The 20,088-nt window shown below is 42.0% G+C and overlaps 2 protein-coding genes across 2 annotated transcripts in view; both read right to left on the bottom strand.

The window, feature by feature from the left end:
• Positions 1-3,808, bottom strand: part of LOC102297983 (cyclic nucleotide-gated cation channel-like) — a 6,138-nt gene extending 2,330 nt beyond the window's left edge. The window contains exons 1-9 of the mRNA XM_005944287.2: positions 3,645-3,808; positions 3,220-3,309; positions 2,875-2,985; positions 2,351-2,542; positions 2,158-2,268; positions 1,878-1,984; positions 1,233-1,720; positions 863-1,141; positions 666-764 (exon numbers count right to left, since the gene is read on the bottom strand). Coding sequence (XP_005944349.1) covers positions 666-764; positions 863-1,141; positions 1,233-1,720; positions 1,878-1,984; positions 2,158-2,268; positions 2,351-2,542; positions 2,875-2,985; positions 3,220-3,308 — 1,476 coding nt within the window. The 5' untranslated portion in view covers position 3,309; positions 3,645-3,808. The remainder of the gene's footprint in view (positions 1-665; positions 765-862; positions 1,142-1,232; positions 1,721-1,877; positions 1,985-2,157; positions 2,269-2,350; positions 2,543-2,874; positions 2,986-3,219; positions 3,310-3,644) is intronic.
• A 4,237-nt stretch (positions 3,809-8,045) lies between these two features.
• LOC102298291 (plastin-3) lies at positions 8,046-19,075 on the bottom strand. The gene is made up of 16 exons (XM_005944288.3): positions 18,968-19,075; positions 15,843-15,929; positions 14,429-14,580; positions 14,057-14,186; positions 13,796-13,928; positions 13,635-13,716; positions 13,392-13,557; positions 12,849-12,988; positions 11,564-11,659; positions 11,121-11,307; positions 10,956-11,034; positions 10,751-10,865; positions 9,881-10,014; positions 9,522-9,645; positions 9,222-9,346; positions 8,046-9,058 (listed from the first exon to the last, which is right to left on the bottom strand). Exons 2-16 carry the CDS (start codon positions 15,901-15,903, stop codon positions 8,926-8,928), a joined length of 1,857 nt encoding a protein of 618 aa, XP_005944350.1. The 5' UTR covers positions 15,904-15,929; positions 18,968-19,075; the 3' UTR covers positions 8,046-8,925.
• Between the last annotated feature and the right edge of the window lie 1,013 nt (positions 19,076-20,088).

Here is a 20,088-nt window from a genome sequence, read left to right as displayed (position 1 = left end):
ATGCTTTGCTTGTACAAGAATGCACATGCATGTACAGCCCTGGATTCATGCATGCACGAGCAAATTCTGTGTTTGATCCAATAGTTTGTAACAACAGGTCCTATCCCCCTTACTTCCAAACATCCTCCTCAGGACACTGGTTCATGATTGAATGCCTTCTCCAAGACCACAAACGCATCTAGACTGGCTAGGCAAACTCGGATGCACCCTCAAATATCTATGAGGGAAAAGAACTCGTCCAGGATTTAACAACCAGAAAGAAAACCACATTGTTGCTTCTGGATTTGAGGTTTGACTAAAAAGTGGGCTTCCCTCTCCAGCACCCTGGCATAGACCTTGCTAGGGAGGCTGGGATCCAAGTGAAGTTGAAGGGAAACAGGCTCCCATTTCTTTTATCCGAAGGCATGCGAACTTCCAAAGGCATGTCAACCAGGACAGCCCCACCACATCCAGAGCCTCAAGGAATTTGAGGGAAGTCTCATCTGCCTCAGAGGTCCAGCCACCAAACAGTTTAGGAGAAGGCGTAAGAAAGTCGAAGAAAGATTTAATGAATTTATTTTTGTGTATATGCTTTGTAAATTTTAGCAGAATTGTTGGACAGTGACGTTGTACAGCCCTTCTATCTATTGCATATATACAGTTAAGTAAACCAGTAAACGTGATACCTTTCTACAGATGTAGTCTCCAGGACTGAAAACTTGCGGTCGTAGTTTTAACACCAATTCTACAAGGAGGCCTGCCTCACAGTCCTGGAAGATACGCACCTAGGTCCAAAAACAGACACAAAAGCAACATTTAGGAACTTCAGATCGTTTGACTAGTTTTGCCAAGTGAGGTAAAAGGGTAAGATATGGGTCTTTACCTTCTTAAGTGTGTCCAGGTGAACATTGATAGCTATCTCAGCTCTCAGTTTATTAGGCAGACTCTTGAGGACTTCTTGTTCATCAATTGTCTTCTGATTGGTCCAAAGGTAGTCAAACCAGCGGATGACACGCTGCTCCAGCACCTTGCTGACATGTCTGAAGTGCATGTAGTGTTTGAGTCCATCTACACGTGTTTGAAAGGTTGCTCTTGTTGCATTCATATTAGAAATCATGGATCCAACATTACCCACAATGGAGGCAAATATCAGAACACCAACCTGGAGAGAAATACCAGTAGTAATTGTTTTAGCAGACTGGAAAAACTAGTATACACCTTTTGTATAGGGTTTGAGTAAGCTATAAACCTACCAGAAAGTCAAATATCAGGAACAGATATTCTTCATCTCTAACGGGTGGAGGAGTTTCTCCTATGGTGGTCAGCGTCATGGTCGACCAGTATAGGCAGTATATATAACTTCGTGACAAGGTGCCGAACTCAGGGTCAGACGCATTGGGATAAACCCATGAGTCAGAGCCCAGTCCCAGGATTTTGGAGAAGCTGTAGTATCCGCAGGCATTCCAATGGATTATGACCAGGATGTACAGAATCAGTTTACAGATGCGGAAAGCATTGGGGTAACCCGTTCGTGTTTCTGTACGCTCAAAGAACTCAAAGAGACGGGGCAGGCGCAGCAGTCTGTTGAATCGAAGAAGCGGAGTGTAGCCGATTCCAACAATCAGGTACAAGAGGTCAGTTGGAAGAATGGAGCAGATGTCAAACTGACACTGTAACGTTCGAATGTAGGTTTCTCTCAGACGGCGCACATCTTTGATCATCAAGCCTTGATCCAAGAAACCTTGATGTACATAATAAATGTAAATACAATGTCCCACTTCTGGGATTTTTAGAAACCTGAATTAAGATTCCATCAGGAACAAAAAAGAGGTCAGTGTCATAATATTTCATGTTCAGTAGTTTCTTGTCTGTTTCATGATGGAAACTTATCAGAGTACCTGTGTGAAGCCGAACAGCAACATCCAGGATATAGACTCCATCACAGGTGTAGTCCAGCACTTGCCAGATGAGCACGTTTCTCATCTGGAGTTCATCGAAACAAGCCCTAAAGAAATACAAACACCAAAGTGACAAAAATGATATCAATCTGCTATTCCAGACACATGTCATTGCCCCAGAGACGTGTTAGTAAGAGTAATAACACAAACAGGAATCTGCTTCTGAGAGGGAGTTTGACCGTTTGTATTAGCGGAAGCTATGTCAATGTCAGCTCCCTACCTGACAACTAGCAGGGTCCAGTTGTAAAAGGCTGCAGCACCAATCACCATCAACCAGTAATAGTACGCGTCATCAGATGGAGATAAAACCACAATATTACACTTTTTTCTCCTGACAGAGAGAACCCAAAACACAGACAGTAAGCATCAACTGAAGTTTCACACTGTTTGCATGTTAGCTGTTGTTTCCTCACGTGCGTCTGGAGCGTCTGATTTCGTGATCTGCATCTGAGCCGGTACGGCTGTGGCTGAACCTGCTGGACGGCGCCTGTATGTCCATGTTAGCAGGGCCTCTGAACCGCTCCAGGAAAGAATCCGGTCGCTCCGTCTCCTCAGCCAAACTCTTCTGCGCCCATTCTCTCAGGGTCATCACCATACTGACTATCCTGAAGACAAACAGGCAGAAAATGTTATGGTAAAATGGTAAATGGCCTTCATTTGTATAGCGCTTTTCTAGTCCCTAAGGACCCCAAAGCACTTCACACTACATTCAGTCATCCACCCATTCACACACACATTCACACACTGGTGATGGCAGCTACATTGTAGCCACAGCTGCCCTGGGGCACACTGACAGAGGCGAGGCTGCCGGACACTGGCGCCACCGGGCCCTCTGACCAAGGTTGTATTGTTGTATTGTTATTGTGGTTGTATCCAGCTAAAACATTCACTCTTGTACTGTTTTACTCCATTATCAGCTGAAAATCAGCTATCATACCTGGACAGAGCCCCTCGGGCCCGAAAGGAATTCTGGGAACCAGCATCTCTCCTGTCAATGGCTGCCATTTGCTGTAGCTCTGAAGAAGTGTCGTCACATATTGACTGTCCTCTGTGTATTCATGCACATACAAAACACATAACACACAAACCATGTAACTCAGCAAACAGTGTGTAGAGCTTTCAGCAACTTGAAACTAGTGATTATCCTTCTGTCCACTTGGACTAATTTTGCTATCACGGTTGTCGCCCCCTGCTGGCCATGAGAAAGAATACGGATTTAAGCATCAACTAAACTGTAACAATACCTGTACAGCATCATCGGTGTGTGTGTGTGTGTGTATACCTGCTAAGTGTGCTCTCAGCTCGGTCACTCTCCTCCTCTGTCCATGTTTTCACAGACAGCCTGTGAGAATCCTGAACCAGACCCGTCATCCTACAGATGCAAACACAGCAACACTCAAGTCATTTTCATTTTGTTCACTGCGAAAAGAACACAAAACAACACAACAAAACACACACATGGAGCCAGGTCGGCTGTACCCAACCCAAGATCCCAAGCACCGTCAGAATATGTGTTAGAACACACACTCACATGTGCACACTCACACACACATATCGCACTTATATGGAAGGTCATCTAGTACGAGGTCATCCTTTGTCGAGCATCACCACAGAAACCAGATGACATAGCAACAAGCTGTACAGTAGTTATGACAACAGATCATAAGAGGGAGAGACAGAAATGCAAAAGTGATCCATTCAGCAAACCTGGTAACTGTTCTGATGCTCCAGCGTTCAGGTGGTCAGTCCATCAGCTCAGATCCTGTGCATCTCGCCAAAGTATTATTTCTTTCTAAAAACACAAAACAAAACTCAACGTCTTTTACAGGCTATAAGACACAATGAACAGACTCGAGTGCAATACACACATAACACGGTGGATGGAGTGAACAAATGTAACCGATAAAAGGAACGATCACGTGGTACTCGGGGGGGGGAAAGCATCGTTTAAATTGCAAATTGTGTGCGTACGTGCATATATGTGTGTGTTTCTTTTCACCAGCATGCTCATCTGAATTCAAGAATCTCGTTTGAAGTGGCCTCTGATCTGGAAATGTGTCTTTGTGCATGTGTGTGTGTGTATTCTGCTGATTATTGAGAGAGATTTTTGTGAGTGCACCTGCACTATTTCAGCTCTGTTCAGATGGATTACAAAACAACACAAAAATATACCCATCTATCCAAAAATGTGTTTTCACCATGTGTTTTGATTGGTTGTGACGGGATGTTGACATGTCTGTTCAAAATGACAGAAAACACGAGTGCCTTACAGGGTAAAAGTCCTTTCTGGGATCGATTGTCACGTGTAATTGGCTCAGTTATTACCAGCACACATTTAGAAAGTGAAGCAGCTGCCTCTCAATCATGATAGCAGCTCCCCTGCTGCAGTGATGACAAATACACCGCACTGCAGACACATTAACAACCTGTCAGAAGCTCAACTGACCTATCCCAGTTTTCCCTCTTATATTGCAGGACAGCTGCAAATATTTGAGCCTTTGTTTCACAAAAACAACTCCTGCTCATTTTAAGCCTGGAGATAGTCACCTTGCTGTATATTCAATAAAGTTAATGCTACCTGCATTCCACCCATGTTAGGTCATGTGCACGCTGCCTCCACTGAAAACATCACTTAAACCCTTGATGGATTCTGCCTGTCATTTTAGCAAAATAGCAAATCAAATATAATGCCGGTTCCCATCAGTGTCTTAACACATTTTAACATAATGCTTTGTCTGTAAATCACAGCTTAGCTCCTTTTTGCTTCAGATAACTCTGAACTTGTATTTAACACTCTAAGTCAGGGGCATCAAACATAAGGCCCGGGGACCAGAATCAGCTCAGCGAAGAATTCCAACCTGGGCAGCTCGAAGGCTTTGGAAAATGTGAAGGAGTGCATGGATTTTGAACTTTAAACTGTTTATTTCACAAATTTGACAGATTTCCTGTTGACAAAGACTTTCACACTACACCAAATAGATAGATAAACAATTCAATGGAAAAAGTTACAGTTTTTCCACTACCTGCCACATAATAACCTACAATTTTATTCTATTCTAAAAAGCATTTACTAATTCGTGTACATGTGCAATAACAATATTAAGACATCTCAGGGATTAAGTGTTTAGCTAAAGGTCTTCACACTGACAGAAAGATTTTCACTGGTCCGGCCCACTTAAGATCAAAGCAGGCTGTATGTAAAATTAGTTAGTTAAAACAAGGTTATAGATCGCTAGCACTGCTATTGTTTGCTTGTCTGTGCATACATTTGGCTGTGATTTGTGTTTTTGAGTCCTAGGACCCGCCCCCTGATGATAGATGTAGTATAGTGGCTTCTGCCTCGGCTCTTTCTGCTCCTTTACGCTCCCTCGTAAAGCAGCAATCTGGCCTTTGTGTTAGGTTGCTGTTCCTTTTCGGTTTTGTGCTTTCAATATTGGGTAATATATGAGCTTCAGGAGCCTCCCCGCGATCCTGATAAGGATAAGCAGAATGGATGAATGGATTGATGACTATGACCTTCATTAGAGACTAAATGGTTGTTGTGTTCCAGCCTTACAAGCCAGCCGTAACTGCGTCCTGATAGTTTCTGCAAAGTTTATGGAAATAATTTGTAATCATTATATTAAATCTGTGAAAGGACTTCTGTGAAAGGACTGCTGCTATCTACCCAAACGAATGTGACATGTGACTGGAGTTTGTTTTAGAACTTAGATCTTATGCTATTTATGCCTTTTTTTACTGCTCTTTTTTAAACTTATTCTTTTTAAACTGTATTGCTTATTGCACTGTAGAGGCTGGTGAGAAACAGCATTTTGTTTCAGGCTGGGTAATACCATATGAAATGACAATAAACTTCTTTAGTCCTTGAGTCCTAAATAAGTAAAATGGCCACTTTCTTAGGACCAACTGTTCAACTATTGGCTAATGTGAATCTAATCAGCCAATCCCAGGGCAGCAACCCAATGAATTTTTGGCATGATTGTACAGGAAACACACTGAAGTTCGGTTTGAGCATCAGAATGAGGAAGAAAAGTGATTTAAACAACTTTAAATGTGGCGTGGTTGATGGTATCACACAGGCTGGTCTGTGATCTGCTGGGATTTTCCCACACAACCCTCTCTAGTGTTTACAGAGAGAAGAGGAAATATGCAGTGTGCAGCAGTTCTTCTGGCAAAAATAACTTGTGGATCCCAGCAGTCAGAGGAGACGGCCAGTCTGCTTCAAGCTCACAGGAGGGCAACAGTAACTCAAAAACAACCAGGCCATGCAGAAGAGCACCTCTGAATGGGCAACAATGTAAGCAGATGGGCGACAGCAGCAGAATACACACCAGCTGCCGCTCCTGTCAGGTAAAAACATGCCACATTTCACACATGCTCACCAAAACTGGACAACAGTAGATTGGAAAAGGGTTGCCTGCTCTGATGAGTCTTCTTATTTGCTGCAACTTCATGCTGCCTTCTATCAGTGCTTCTGGCAGGTAGTGGTGGTGTAACGGTGTGGGCTGATGCTTTCTTGGCACACTTTGGGAGTATTGAGCATAAATGGCACAGCCTACCCGAGTACTGTTGCTGACCATGTCCATCCCTTTATGACCACAGTGTACGCATCTTCAGATAACGATCAACGTCACAGAGCTCAGATCATCTCAAAGTTTCTCAAGCATGAGTCCCCCCCCACCCCCCCCCCCACCCCCAATCCAGTAGAAGATTTGGATTAACCTGCTGCTGTTTGCTGAGCAGACTGACTGAAGTTAAAGCCAATTCTTTGATGTAATACGCTTGATGTGTGTGTGCTGCTTAAGCAGCACACACACATAAACAAAAGAAATGACTGGTATGTATAATTCAATTCAATTCAATTTTATTTATATAGTGTGTGAATGGGTGGATGACTGGACGTGTAAAGCGCTATACAAATACAGGCCATTTACCATACAGCGCCAAATCACAACAACAGTCGCCTCAAGGTGCTTTATATTGTACAGTAGATCGTACAATAATAGATACAAAGAAAAACCCAACAATCATATGACCCCCTATGAGCAAGCACTTTGGCGACAGTGGGAAGGAAAAACTCCCTTTTAACAGGAAGAAACCTCCAGCAGAACCAGGCTCAGGGAGGGGCGGGGCCATCTGCTGTGATTGGTTGAGGTGAGAGAAGGAAGACAGGATAAAAGACATGCTGTGGAAGAGAGACAGAGGTTAATAACAGATATGATTCAATGCAGAGAGGTCTGTTAACACATAGTGAGTGAGAAAGGTGACTGGAAAGGAAAAACTCAATGCATCATGGGAATCCCCCGGCAGCCTACGTCTATTGCAGCATAACTAAGGGAGGATTCAGGGTCACCTGGTCCAGCCCTAACTATATGCTTTACCAAAAAGGAAAGTTTGAAGCCTAATCTTGAAAGTAGAGATAGTGTCTGTCTCCCGAATCCAAACTGGAAGCTGGTTCCACAAAAGAGGGGCCTGAAAACTGAAGGCTCAACCTCCCATTCTACTTTTAAATACTCTAGGAACAACAAGTAGGCCTGCAGAGCGAGAGCGAAGTGCTCTAATAGGGTGATATGGTACTACAAGGTTATTAAGATAAGATGGGGCCTGATTATTTAAGACCTTGTATGTGAGGAGCAGGATTTTGAATTCAATTCTGGATTTAACCCCTTAGCAGTCCTATTAGTCCCCTAAACCATCCAATGTCCCGTGGGCGGTACGTCCGACTGCTAACAGTTTAACAGGAAGCCAATGAAGGGAAGCCAAAACAGGAGAAATCTGCTCTCTCTTTCTAGTCCCTGTCAGGACTCTGAGTGCTCTTAAAAATGAAACTTACATTTATCCATGATATCCTGTTTCAGTAGACCAAGAAAATTCAGAGTAGCCTCAGCTGTGCCATCAATTAAATGTAAAACAGTCTTTAATTGCTAAATACAAATAAATATAACATCGTGCTATTTGCTACGTGATGGAAGCAAAATCTCAATAATAATATTTAAGGAAATGGAAATGAATGACTGCTATTGGTTCTGTTCAGTAAGTAAATGTGTGGTTGTTGCAATAACACGCTTGAAACAGCAACAGAACAAATCACACAGAACACAAAACTAGATATGAAAAAAGATTTTATTGTTTACCATAACAGACGTAATTGTGCACACAACACATTGAAAGTATTGCTCGCATGACTTTAAATTCATCCGGGACTAAACCTTTGAGGTTGTTTATTGCAGTCATCATGGCAGCAAAAGCAGAGCTACTGAATTCAAGTGTTATGCTGGAACAGACCGTCTAAAGACAAAGCGCTAGAAAAAAGCACTACAGATGTGCTGTTCTGGGTTAAAAATCCTAGTCAAAGCATTTAATAGACATTGAAGGTTAAAACAGGTTTCAGTTTTATATTCTGTGAATATATTATCTGCCTATAATGTAGCACAGCTTTGGTCATATACATGAAAGATTACTATGGCTCGAGAACAATAACTGACACATGGGAAGTTGAGAGGAAAAAGCAGCTGAGAAAATGTTAAATATGTTCAGGAATGGAGGAAAGGCAGCATTAGGTGCTTCTATGTGAGATGTGAAGTAGTTGTTTTTGAATATTTGCCACGTGTCATAACTTAAAGACAAACATAAAGACACAATTTCATATTTTCTTAACAGGTTTCCCCTTCGCACAGTCCTAGCATGCATGGCTCAGACCCTGTGATAGTCAGCGCTCTATTAGATTCATCTCAGCGAGCAGCACAGACGATGATCACCTCGTAAACGATCGTAAAAATGAGATCCAAAGAAAAGCCCCAAACCAAACCTCAACCTTTATATCATGTAGCCGTTAAAGAAGTCCCACTTTACTGCACTTTACTGTTTACACTCAGATTGGATTCACTCTGTTTTGGTTAGCTCAGAATAACCACATAAAACAACAACGCAGTACATCTATGCCCACTACACGTGTGTCTGTTTGTCTTTAGGTGCAAGCGTGTCTCCTTTAAGCTTTCTTCATCCCTCTCCCCATCAGGCAGGCGAAGATGGTCATCACCATTTTGGGGTTGACTTCTACCAGGTCTTCAGGCAGGGCGTAGACTTTGGCACCAATCTTCCTCGCCATGGAGACGGCATACCTGGAGAAAGGAAGGATGGTAATTAGAGCGTATCACCTCATCATCACAACGTTGATGTAATAATCAGAATGCCCCACTGCCAGCTAAGGTTCTAGATAGCAATGTAATGAAATACACAAGCCCAGTAACTACTGGAAACAAACGGAGCAGCAGAGGTGATTACTTGGCATTGTTCAGTTTGTCTTCCTCTGACAGATTTTCCTTTTTAACCAGCTCAAAGTTGACACTCTGCGGCTGGATGGCATCAATCAGGTCGAGAACTGGCAGACTGCTACTGATTATTTTGTCCTAAACAGAAGAGCACACAAGCATCACACGTCCACAGCTGGTCTTTCACTCTTCACAAGCAATAATCCACAATGACAAAACAGAATATACATGTGAAAATATCTCACATTACACTAGTAATTGGCTAGTTTGTGTAATAAATGCATACTTTCTCTGGCAAAGTGTAACTTTTTACCTTGAAGCTTTTTATAGAGGAAGTCTTGCCAGCGCCAGACAAAGTCTTGTTGACCCAGGAAATGATCACATCATCTCCAGCAACTTCTCCATGTCCAAGGTCTTTGAGGACATTTAACGTGTACCTGCATGTGGATGTGAGAATATTAGCCTCGTTACTGAGCACTATATTTCCCATAAGCCCCGGTGTTTTTAATCATCAGTGCACCGATGTGTCTCATCATAACAGCTCAGTGCATTAAACTCGATGAACTTGGTGAGAGAGCTCTGACTTTTTCGGTTTCCATCCTGAAACAGCAGTACCCCCTATCTGTCCTCGACTGTACTGCAAACCCAACATAGGAATCAAAAGAAAATCACCTCCTCATCAGCTGCCACACCAGTGCCAGGGTTAGAGTAGGGTTTCCGTCGTACAGGTCCTGTCCACCAATCCCCACCAGGAAAAACCCGGCTTTTTGCTTCCCCAGCTGCACGGCGTAGTTACAGTTTTCAATCTGCAGTGCGCAGAAAGACATTTTTGGGATCTGCACCTTGTTGTTTACACTTTATACACTGTCCCAACTTTTTTGGGAATCCTAGTTTTTACACGCACACAAACAAAACATTGCAAATTTCAAAAGCCACATTTAATTTATAGTAGAAAACATATCAAATGTTTAAAAAGAGTAGATTACCATTTTAAATAATAATACTAAAAAGGTCAATCTGTAGATGCAGTTTTTTCTAAATTCTACTGTGAGTAAAATATGGATTTATGAGATTTGTTAATGTTGTTGATGGATGGATACATTCTGGATACATTCTGTTTTTACTAACGTTTTACACATTGCAACATTTTTTAATATATTTCACAAGTCATAAGTTCAGCTTTCAGGCTGATCTAAACACTAAGACAGTTTTTCTATTCTTGGCTGTCATCGCTGTGAGTAAGATGTCCTTAATATGATCACCTAAGCTTAGACTGTCAGCGTACAAGCTCCATACATCTGCTGACTAGACTGTCTCTGTATGAGGGGCAGCCAATAAGAAAACGGTTGTCTTAAAGAGACGGGAAGAATGTGTGTCGAGTGTGAAACAAAACAAGGTGCTCCACCAAGACCCAATCTAAGGCATAAATATATGGAGCTGGAAATGAGCATCATACACACCCATTAAATGTGTATGTGTCGTTTCCACGTGAACATCTTTTATTAAAAACTGTTCTTTGAATGAAGCAGTTTGTGTATTTACCTTTTTTAAGTGGCCTCCTCCTGCTTTGAATGGAGGGCGATTGACTTTGTCCCATTCCACTGGAACCATAATCTTTTCATAAAGTTGCAGAATCACTATGGCATTCTGCAGATCACTGTACACACACACAGTGGCGTGTGAGGTGAACATGCACATGTAAAATACATATCAGAGTGTTGCTAAACGGTACAGATCGCACACTGACCCATAGATATGATGAACATTTGGAGAGACGCCGAGAGAGTTCATCCAGTTCCTGAAAGTTCTCTCCTCCCTGGTCTCACCTGGAGATCGCGAAAGACAGAGTCAGCCACAGGATCTTACCTCAGTGACTACAGGAGCGAGAAAGGAAATGCTCATCCATGCTTACTCTCCACAATCCACTCTTGGTTCTCTGGTTTAGTGAGAGCCGGGTGTTTGTTGAAAAGGGTCGCCACGAAGGCCATGTTGAGCTTAGAGTTTCCACTCACGACATCGGTGGCAGTGACAAACTGCCTGCAGCCCAGACGGTTGGCCTGCTGCAGCATGCACTCTGCTCTCTTTACCAGATCCTGCTCCTGTGACACACACACAGGCACAGAGGCGTGTGATATGCATGTATTTAAATGACAGATTCATCCTCTGTATTAGTTCTCAGTTTTCAAGCGTTCAAATAAAGAAATTGAACCATTTTCTCTGACATCACTGGGGCATTTTTCTACTCTGTGTGTGTGTGTATGCAGGGTGTGTATGAAGGGTTAGGCCTGACTAGAACAGCACTACAAACAAAGAATCTACAAGGCAAACGACATGCTGCCTTTCAAGCAAACTCACATATAGACCGCTCATTTCAATGTTAACATGGGGAACATCCTCTTTGCTGCCATCTGGGGCGATCTGCTCGAGCAGGTGGAAGTAGGCCTTGGAGTCCTGCGTGGGAACAGAAGTGCACAAAGGCAGAGACAGACCCGTGTCAGACTGCGCTCATGTTTATTCCCAGCGCTAAAAAAAAGATTCTTCACCCTCAACAAACATGAAGGAGTAAAATTCAATTAAATGTAATATTTATTCTACTTGTACTTAGCGTAGTTTGATTAGTTAAAGTCAGCATTTTGAGAGTAAACATGCATTTTGAGTGACTTTTATTCATTTATTCAGGGTTGATTTCAATAGCATTATGTGTTGTTGCAATATGTGACAATACTCATGCAAAATAAATGTAAATGTGTGTTTAATGTGTGTAAATGTGTGCAAAAATAAAAGTGCATTTACAAATTTTTATATGAAAGCAGAATACAGTTAATTGCAGCCAACTGCAGAGCCAACCTGCCTTTGCTTTTTAATATTTTACTGAACATCTATTTCAGCCGTCCCCAACCTTTTTTGCACCACGGACCAGTTTATGTTGCGGATAAGCACAACAAAATGAAAACAGCACCGGTACCAAAAAAAGAAGATTTATTCATAACAAACGGGAAAAGACCCAGGAAAACCGAGTTAACGATAAATACGATACAAAATAAAGATAAAAAAAAACAAAAACCATAAATTTCACACCCGAGCCTCAACTCTTGCGCCCCGGTACCAAACGACTCTGGGGGTTGGGGACCGCTGATCTATTTAATTTGACCTATAATTATTTTGCTCATGCTGGGCTTTGGTGGAGACAATCAGTTCATCCTCTACCTGAAACAAACTATCCTCTGTCTTTAAAACGTCCCTCCCCTTTAGCCAGCTTCCCTCTGATTGGCTGTCCCTCATGAAGAGAAAGCTCAGAGAAAAGCAGGTAGCTGTGTTTAGCCTGACATGACGATATCAGATATGTGAACTCAAACAGAGCCATGAGTGGAAAACAAACGTTCTTCTGTTTCACAGGGACTATTTGTGCATATTCTGCCCTCATCATTTAAATATTCTAGTTTAATGTTTAATCTAAGCAACTATTCAAACGCCCGTGTGTCAGAGCTACAACCCATGAATGAAGTGTTTATACTGTCACAGGCATATTACCCTGAAGAGAATGTGATTTTGTTTAATTGGGACCCAACATCTGTAAAAGATCAAATAAGGATTTAGTCTCTAATAGCAAACAGTGAAGCGACTGGTTACATTTTCTTACCTTAACATCAGCAGAAAAGTTTGATATCTTCATCCCGACTTTCTTTAAATGGAAATTGACCCAGCGGAGCAGCAGCTCTTCAGGACTGAGCTTCATCAGTTCCTCCAGACTCTCACCTTCCTCTAGCAACGCTGCAATAGCTATACAGAGAGAGAGCAATGACTCTGGTGCCTAAACTAAACTCCAGCATGTATTTAAAGGACAACTGCTATATAAACTTCCATGTTCTGATCCTGGGTCTCTCCTTTTTATCTGGGATTCACTGGGCTCAAACTGTCACAGAGGGTTCAGATTTTGTCAAAGAAGTCAGTGCAGCTTTGGATAGAAGTAAATGTAGTGACACTGCATAAGCTTAGTGAAGAGCTAAAGGCGGTTCAATGTGACATTTTACAGTGAGTCACTTTTTTGTGGCCAGGAAGTGAAATGATAGAAAATATAGGAAAACAAATAATGGGTCCCCTTTAAATTGTGTTTTACTTTTTGCATGTTTGCAAAATTCCCTCTCCACAGACAAATCTATCTGCAAATCTATCTGTGCTCCACCTTCATTGCGGCTCAGCTCGATATCGGCAAACAGCCCTATCTTGATAATCTGCCAGAGGAGCCCGAGCACTAGATGAGGTTTCCCCTCCTTCAGATCTTGAGCTCCGATGTTGACGACCTGGCACCCGATGGCTGAAGCAGAATTCAGAGCCAAGTTCAGATTCTCCTGTAGGATATGAAGGGTCAAGGGTTAAATCGCATTAAGCCAGCACACGATTAAGATGTGAAAGGGAACCAACTGACCTGTTTGGTGAAAGGAGTCAGTTTCTTTTTGTTGATGGTTCTCTCGTCGATGGTGTCAGGCACAGATAGGTTGATGAGTTTACTGAAACAGTGAACGTGAGGGAAGCATCTTAGCGCACTGCCTGAACGTGGCAAATAGCGTCTAAAGAAAACTGCTTTACCAGAGCATGATGCCATCTCCGACAGCTTTAAACAGATCCTCGGTGTTGGGGTTGATGGGGAGAACGTGCTGACAGTCGGGATCTTTCTCCAAAGCCGAGTTGAGGTAGTTGGCAAAGGCGAAGCGCTCCTGCTCTGAAATACGACAAAGCCAAGTGTCAGATCTGTTTCTGCGACGACTAAAACCTGAGGCTGTTTGATCAGAGAGTTCTCTGACTCCACCAGGCGGTGACACCACACATATTATATATGGCGTTACTAACCAGAGATCGAATGTTGAGTTCCTGCACTTGAGAGCTCGCTGGTGCCCCCGATGGCTACAATGCCTTCTTTCTTGTTGAGAGCTTTCCTGAAACTCTGGGCTATGCGGTCGTCCTTGAGTTCCTTAAAGAGCTGAATATATATGCAAACACACGCTAACTTACAGACAGTCAAACCATGGTTACTGTATATTTGTCAAGATATTAACCAATATAAGTCATTTATCACTTAATATGTTATGGTAGTTTGCCTTTCTTTACAGTACATTAGTATATAAACAGATTTTTATGTAACATGTTTACTTTTTTGGCTGCTGTGAGTAAACTGTTAGTAAAGCTGTGAATTACTACAGTTAGTTAACTAGTGTTACCTACAGCCTCGAACTCTGATAATTCAATTTTGCTGTCGTTGTTCAGATCCAGCTTCTGGAGGAGTTGTCTGAGCTGATATCCCGGGACAGGACAGCCAACCTCTCGGAAGAGATTGCCAAGTTCGGTGGAGGAGATGTACCCATTGCCATCCGCATCTACACGTGGTGTGTCAAGACAGGAAATGAAAGAGAACTTTACTTAAGCTTAAACTTCTACTCTTTATTTCTTTATTTACAGTTTTCCAGATATGCAGGGCGAGATTTAAAGTGCTGCCATTGTGACATGCTAAGAGTCAGTGCCCTAAAGTCTCAGCTTATGTTTACTCTGTAGTATTTTCCATTGAAATGATGTGCAAATCATGGCATTCTTTTCTCTTCTTACGTTACACAGCGTTCCAACTTTTCTGGAGTAAAATTTGCTGAATTGCTCCTTTAGTGCAGCGGTCCTTTTACTCCACGGATAGTTTAATGTCAGACAATATTTTCACGGACCGGCCTTTAAGGTGTCGCAGATAAATACAACCAAATAAAATGATACGGCCGAGACAAAAACTGTGTTATTTTGTAAATTTATTAATAATAAGCAAATTCACTGTGTAATTGTGTAACTTTATTAGCAGCGTCCTCCTGAAATGCACCAACAACACTGAGAGTAACATCCTCCTCTCTGCCCCTTAATGCTCTCTGGTCGCTATGGTAACGCGTAAATATTTCTTTCAAAATAAGACGCACGACTACAAAACATAAATAAAGTACATGAAAATATATAATTCACCATAATGCTAAATCAATGAGAGGGGAGACAATGACACCTGAAGTGTGTTGCTTATGCTCAGCCTGCTCCGCAATTTTGTTTTGGTAGCTGGAACCGCAGAAAACCCCGCTTCACACAGGTAGTGTGTGTGTGCTGTTGTGGCAATCTTGGAATATTCTGCCATGACTTTTATCCAAAGTAGTTGATGTCTCGAACATACTTTTAAAGCTTTTAAAGCAGTTCGTGGGTCTTTTGTGAATGGGAAGTAACACTCAGACTATTTTTAAAAGAAAAGACAGGTGATCGTGCACTAGTAAGTTTTTTATTTTTTCTGTGCGGCCTGGTACCAAAAAAATGGGAAAAAAGACCCAGTGAAACCGAGTTAGCGTTAAAAACCCTGAAAATCATCAATTTCACACCCGAGCTTCAACTGTCGCGGCCCGCTAACGGTCTGTGACCCGGGGGTTGGGGATCGCTGCTTTAGACAATAACGGGAATGTAGACGTATCAAAGCTTCTGTCTGCCAGATCCTGCACACGTACACAGGCGTGCACAAAGAGGCACTTTTCACAGTCATGTACACCACACAGTCAAAAATAAGTGGTTAATTCATAGATTTCTGCAATGTGAACGAACACACACAAACACACACATTTTTACTCACCCACTTTGTTAAAGGCCTCCTTTATCTCCGCCATCTCCTCGGCACTGAAAGACTTTGACATTCCGACACCTGTGAGACACCTGACACCTACACAGGCAAATGATGCATGTAAGTGCTGCGTACCAACTCCGGACACATCGCACAGAGCATCAGGAGTAATGACCATAAAAGGCTTATAAAATGCAGATTCCTTATGCATGCATTGTGACTGAACTGGCTGCAGTGCTTCAGTTCGCCCTGCGCCAATAATTTTCTTTTTAGCAGTGCAGATTTATCTCAGTGATTACCTTACTGCTGGTTGGAATAGCATTTCCCAGCTTTCCGTGATAGAGCTTAGTTTCAGATACATGGCTGCACTTGAATAAATCAGTATGTCTCAATATGACATACAGACAGTTGTATTACTGTATTATCATTATTTCTGCATTTACTGTTATATGCTTCTCTCAACCTGGAGCCAGCTGCAGATCTCACACAGCAAAACTCTGATAACTCCGTCAGGAAGAAGTCAGTAGCTTGAGCTATCACAGGCAGGGCTCTTTAGCGCTGTAGTTACACCAGCCTATCATTGCTAAAATCTTCTAAAAGAATAAAACAGATGCCACGGGCATTCACTGGCCAGTTCCTCAAGTGCACCTGTTCTTTGTTGGCATACTTTAGGCCTCTTAGTACTAACCGAACATCATTTAAACACCATCTCAAAAGGACTTTGTCTCAGTTCCCTGTATGCAAATGGCCTGCACAGTCACCAGATCTCAGTACTAAAGAGGACCTCTGGGACATGATGGAATGAGAAATTTGCATCATGGATGTGCAGCCAACAAATCTGCAGCAACTGTGTGATGTTATCGTGTCAATTTAATAATTACGGGGCGATTGTGGCTCAAAGAGTTGGCAGTTCATCTTGTAACCGGAAGGTTGCTGGTTCGAGCCCCGGCTCGGACAGTCTCGATCGTTGTGTCCTTGGACAAGACACTTCACCTACCGCCTACTGGTGATGGCCAGAGGGGCCGATGGTGCGATATGGCATCCTCGCTTCTGTCAGTCTGCCCCAGGGCAGCTGTGGCTACAACTGTAGCTGCCTCCACCAGTGTGTGAATGTGAGAGTGAATGAATAGTGGAATTGTAAAGTGCTTTGAGGGCCCCGAAAAGCGCTATATAAATGCAATCCATTATTATATGGACCAAAATCTCTGAGGCACGCTTCCAGCACCTTGTTGAATCTATATGCCATGAAGAATAAAGGCAGCGTTGAAAGTTAAAGGGGGTCCAACTCAGTACTTAACCGGTGTAACTCATGAAATGGCATGTCAGTGTACATGACAGCATAGAGCCTGAGTGGTATAATAGCCATACACTAATATCATTATTGAAAGCAGCTAGAAATAGAAGAAAAGAAGCTTGTTGTAATGACACAGGTTGTCCAGCAGAGCGGCTCCAAATATGCAGCTGGCACCAATTTCCATTTTCAATGTGAAATTTTCCAGCAATGATACCAAACATATTAAATGTTATTAGGGATCATTTCGTACAGCCATCCAATAGGCCAGTGACTATCAAAGTGTGGGGCCCTGGTGGACCAGACAGGTACTGCAGGTGGGCTGCGGTAATAACAGAAATTGAACTAGAAATTAATTACATGCATACAAATACATATTTATATTAATACATTTATTAAAAAATATTTATATAATAAATGAGTTTTAACAGTTTTCTCACTCAATAAGGTTTTTTTTCCAAAAACTGAGCTCCTATTTGGGCTGCATCTCTTGAAACAAAAATCTCTCATGCACCCTGATCATGTTACAGCATGACAAACAAATTAACAGGCAAAGCTGAGCGTGAATATGCAAACAGTGGTTTCTCAACCAGATACACATGGATACAGGCACTTGAATACAAGCCTTCTAATATCTCTATAAAAACTAGAAACAAAAATGCCCCTCCCATGTACTCTGTTAAAAAGACAACAGTGGTGATCAGACGGCAGTTAGCTATACCCACGGTTATTTGAATAAAGAAAGGAAAAGCATCTCTCCTAATGCAAACCAGCCCAAATATGTGCACATCACACTACTGCTTTGAACTGGTGCAAACAGCATAGAGGTATTTAAAAAGTGTTGCTGTTTTTTAATGTTGATTTTACAAGCTAGATTTCACAGGTTTTTAGGCTTTTAAAGGCAAAAAATGTGATTCGGATTATTTCGAAAATATCGTATTATGATCTAAACATTTTAATTGGGTAGCAACTCTTTCACAATACTCAGTTTATAGGAAATGTACATATCATGCCGCCACCAGGTGTCACTGCTTTGGGAAGATCAGATCTTCAGATGGACGTGTCCTTGCCAATAAATCCAAATCCTTCTATGAGTATTATTATTAGTGTGTGTGTGTGTGTGTGTGTGTGTGTGTGTGTGGGGGGACGACGACTATTATTTGGACAAACCGACCACCTCAAAATTGCCCCTCTGTTGTGAGACGTCACACTGACTGAACAGCACTGCAGCCCGCTGTAAAAGTCTGGCTGTCTGCATGCAATTTGTACTGCAGATTTAGATTAGGCAGAGCCCGCGCACATGAATGATGTTCATAGCTTATAAAGCCTGACACATGCTCAGTGTGACGACGCACTTCGTCCGGCCGCTGCTGCTGCACCGTCTGCCAATCACATTCTAGCACTCACTGAGAGAAAAAGCCACTTTCACGTCTATTAACGGTGTGGCTGAGGCCTGAGTGGGAGTTTTATCAGACAGGCTGCAAGTAACGCACAATATGCTGTAATAATATACGCAACTTAGAAGTTATATAGTATTCCAAGAAGACAAAGTCATGAAATAAGAATAAAAGTAATACACAAGGTGACATTTTGCTTAACTACCATGTGTGCATACCATGAGCCATCTACTCCACAAATACTGCGTATTTTAGCATATGTTTAAAATATTATTGAATACAGTCTCTACAAGCATCCCCACATAAGCTGTAAAATGTGATTTGTAGGTGAATGGACGGACAGCTGATGTGTCGCAGTGAGTTTTAAATTGTTTTCTTCCGATGCATAAAAGTCTTTACCTCCTGTCATTAGTCACGAGAAAACGCCCTGAAACTCTCATTGTGCTTACCTGTAGTCGGCGGATGGGGCAAAATCACCCGGGGAAACCAATCTCTCTGTCGGCCTGGCTCTGCCCCTCTGTCCCGTTTTCTTCTGCTGACGCCGCCCGGAGAAGGGAGCCGCTCCGCCCCCTCGGCGCCACCCTTTCCCTTAACCAAGCCTCCTCTTCATGCCCGCGGTCATGTTGAGCACCAAGCTAAAGAAAACACTGTCTGTGGTGTTCTTCGGAGACAATGGCGAAATTTACCAAGAACATAAAGTTCTGCACTAATGAAACAGAGAGAAACACGAAGACTCACTTATGGCCAACTGATATGTAATGCTAAACAAATAAAATGTAGTAACACTAACAGTAGCTTAATTAGCATTAATAGCTTGTGTTTCTCAACTTCAAACAATAAACTCTTTGATGGGCAGACTTGAAATACATTATATATAAACTAATGTAAGTAGTTCTAACAATTTTAGCCTATTTACATTAACACTAACTATAATCCATCTGGAAGCAGGTCTCATATCTGGCATCTTTTCACAGCTTTGATAACTTATTTAACAACCACTTACAACCTTTTACTTAATAAGGGAATTTTTGGTATGTTTAACGGTAGAGTAAGAAACATTTCTAGATTATTTAAATGAAAACATATCAATATATTGTACATGCAAACATGTAAACAAAGGTAAGCACTAGGTTGGCATGTTGCCTTCAAAGGATACTTTTAAGCTTTTAATAGTGTAAATGTTCCTCATTGGTTCACATATGTGGGAGTATTTATTTGAAAAGAAACTCAAACTGAGCAACTTATTCAAAATCTGTGAACACCCCGTTAGCTTGGTGCTATCTTGGCTACATAAAGTGCTCATAATATAAGTGTAACTGTAAAATTTCTAAATTAAAGTTACAGTGTGTCAAATCTCACCACTAACAGAATTCTCTTTTCTTACCTTCTCATCTCACTCTTCATAGTGACAGTAGGCTGTTAGTCCATGTTTATCTCAAAGTCTCCACATCTATTTACAGTGATACAGTGATACATTTTGAAGATATCCTAGACTTTTCTGCCTGTAAACACCACTGCCTTTAGCTACTGTTAGCTGCTGTTAGCTGCTGTTAGCTGCTGTTAGCCAGCA

The sequence above is a fragment of the Haplochromis burtoni genome, unplaced genomic scaffold (genome assembly GCF_018398535.1).
Source record: "Haplochromis burtoni strain Fernald_Lab_line unplaced genomic scaffold, NCSU_Asbu1 Contig_399, whole genome shotgun sequence".
In the NCBI taxonomy this organism is placed as follows: domain Eukaryota; kingdom Metazoa; phylum Chordata; class Actinopteri; order Cichliformes; family Cichlidae; genus Haplochromis; species Haplochromis burtoni.
This window is presented reverse-complemented; position numbering and strand designations above follow the sequence as displayed.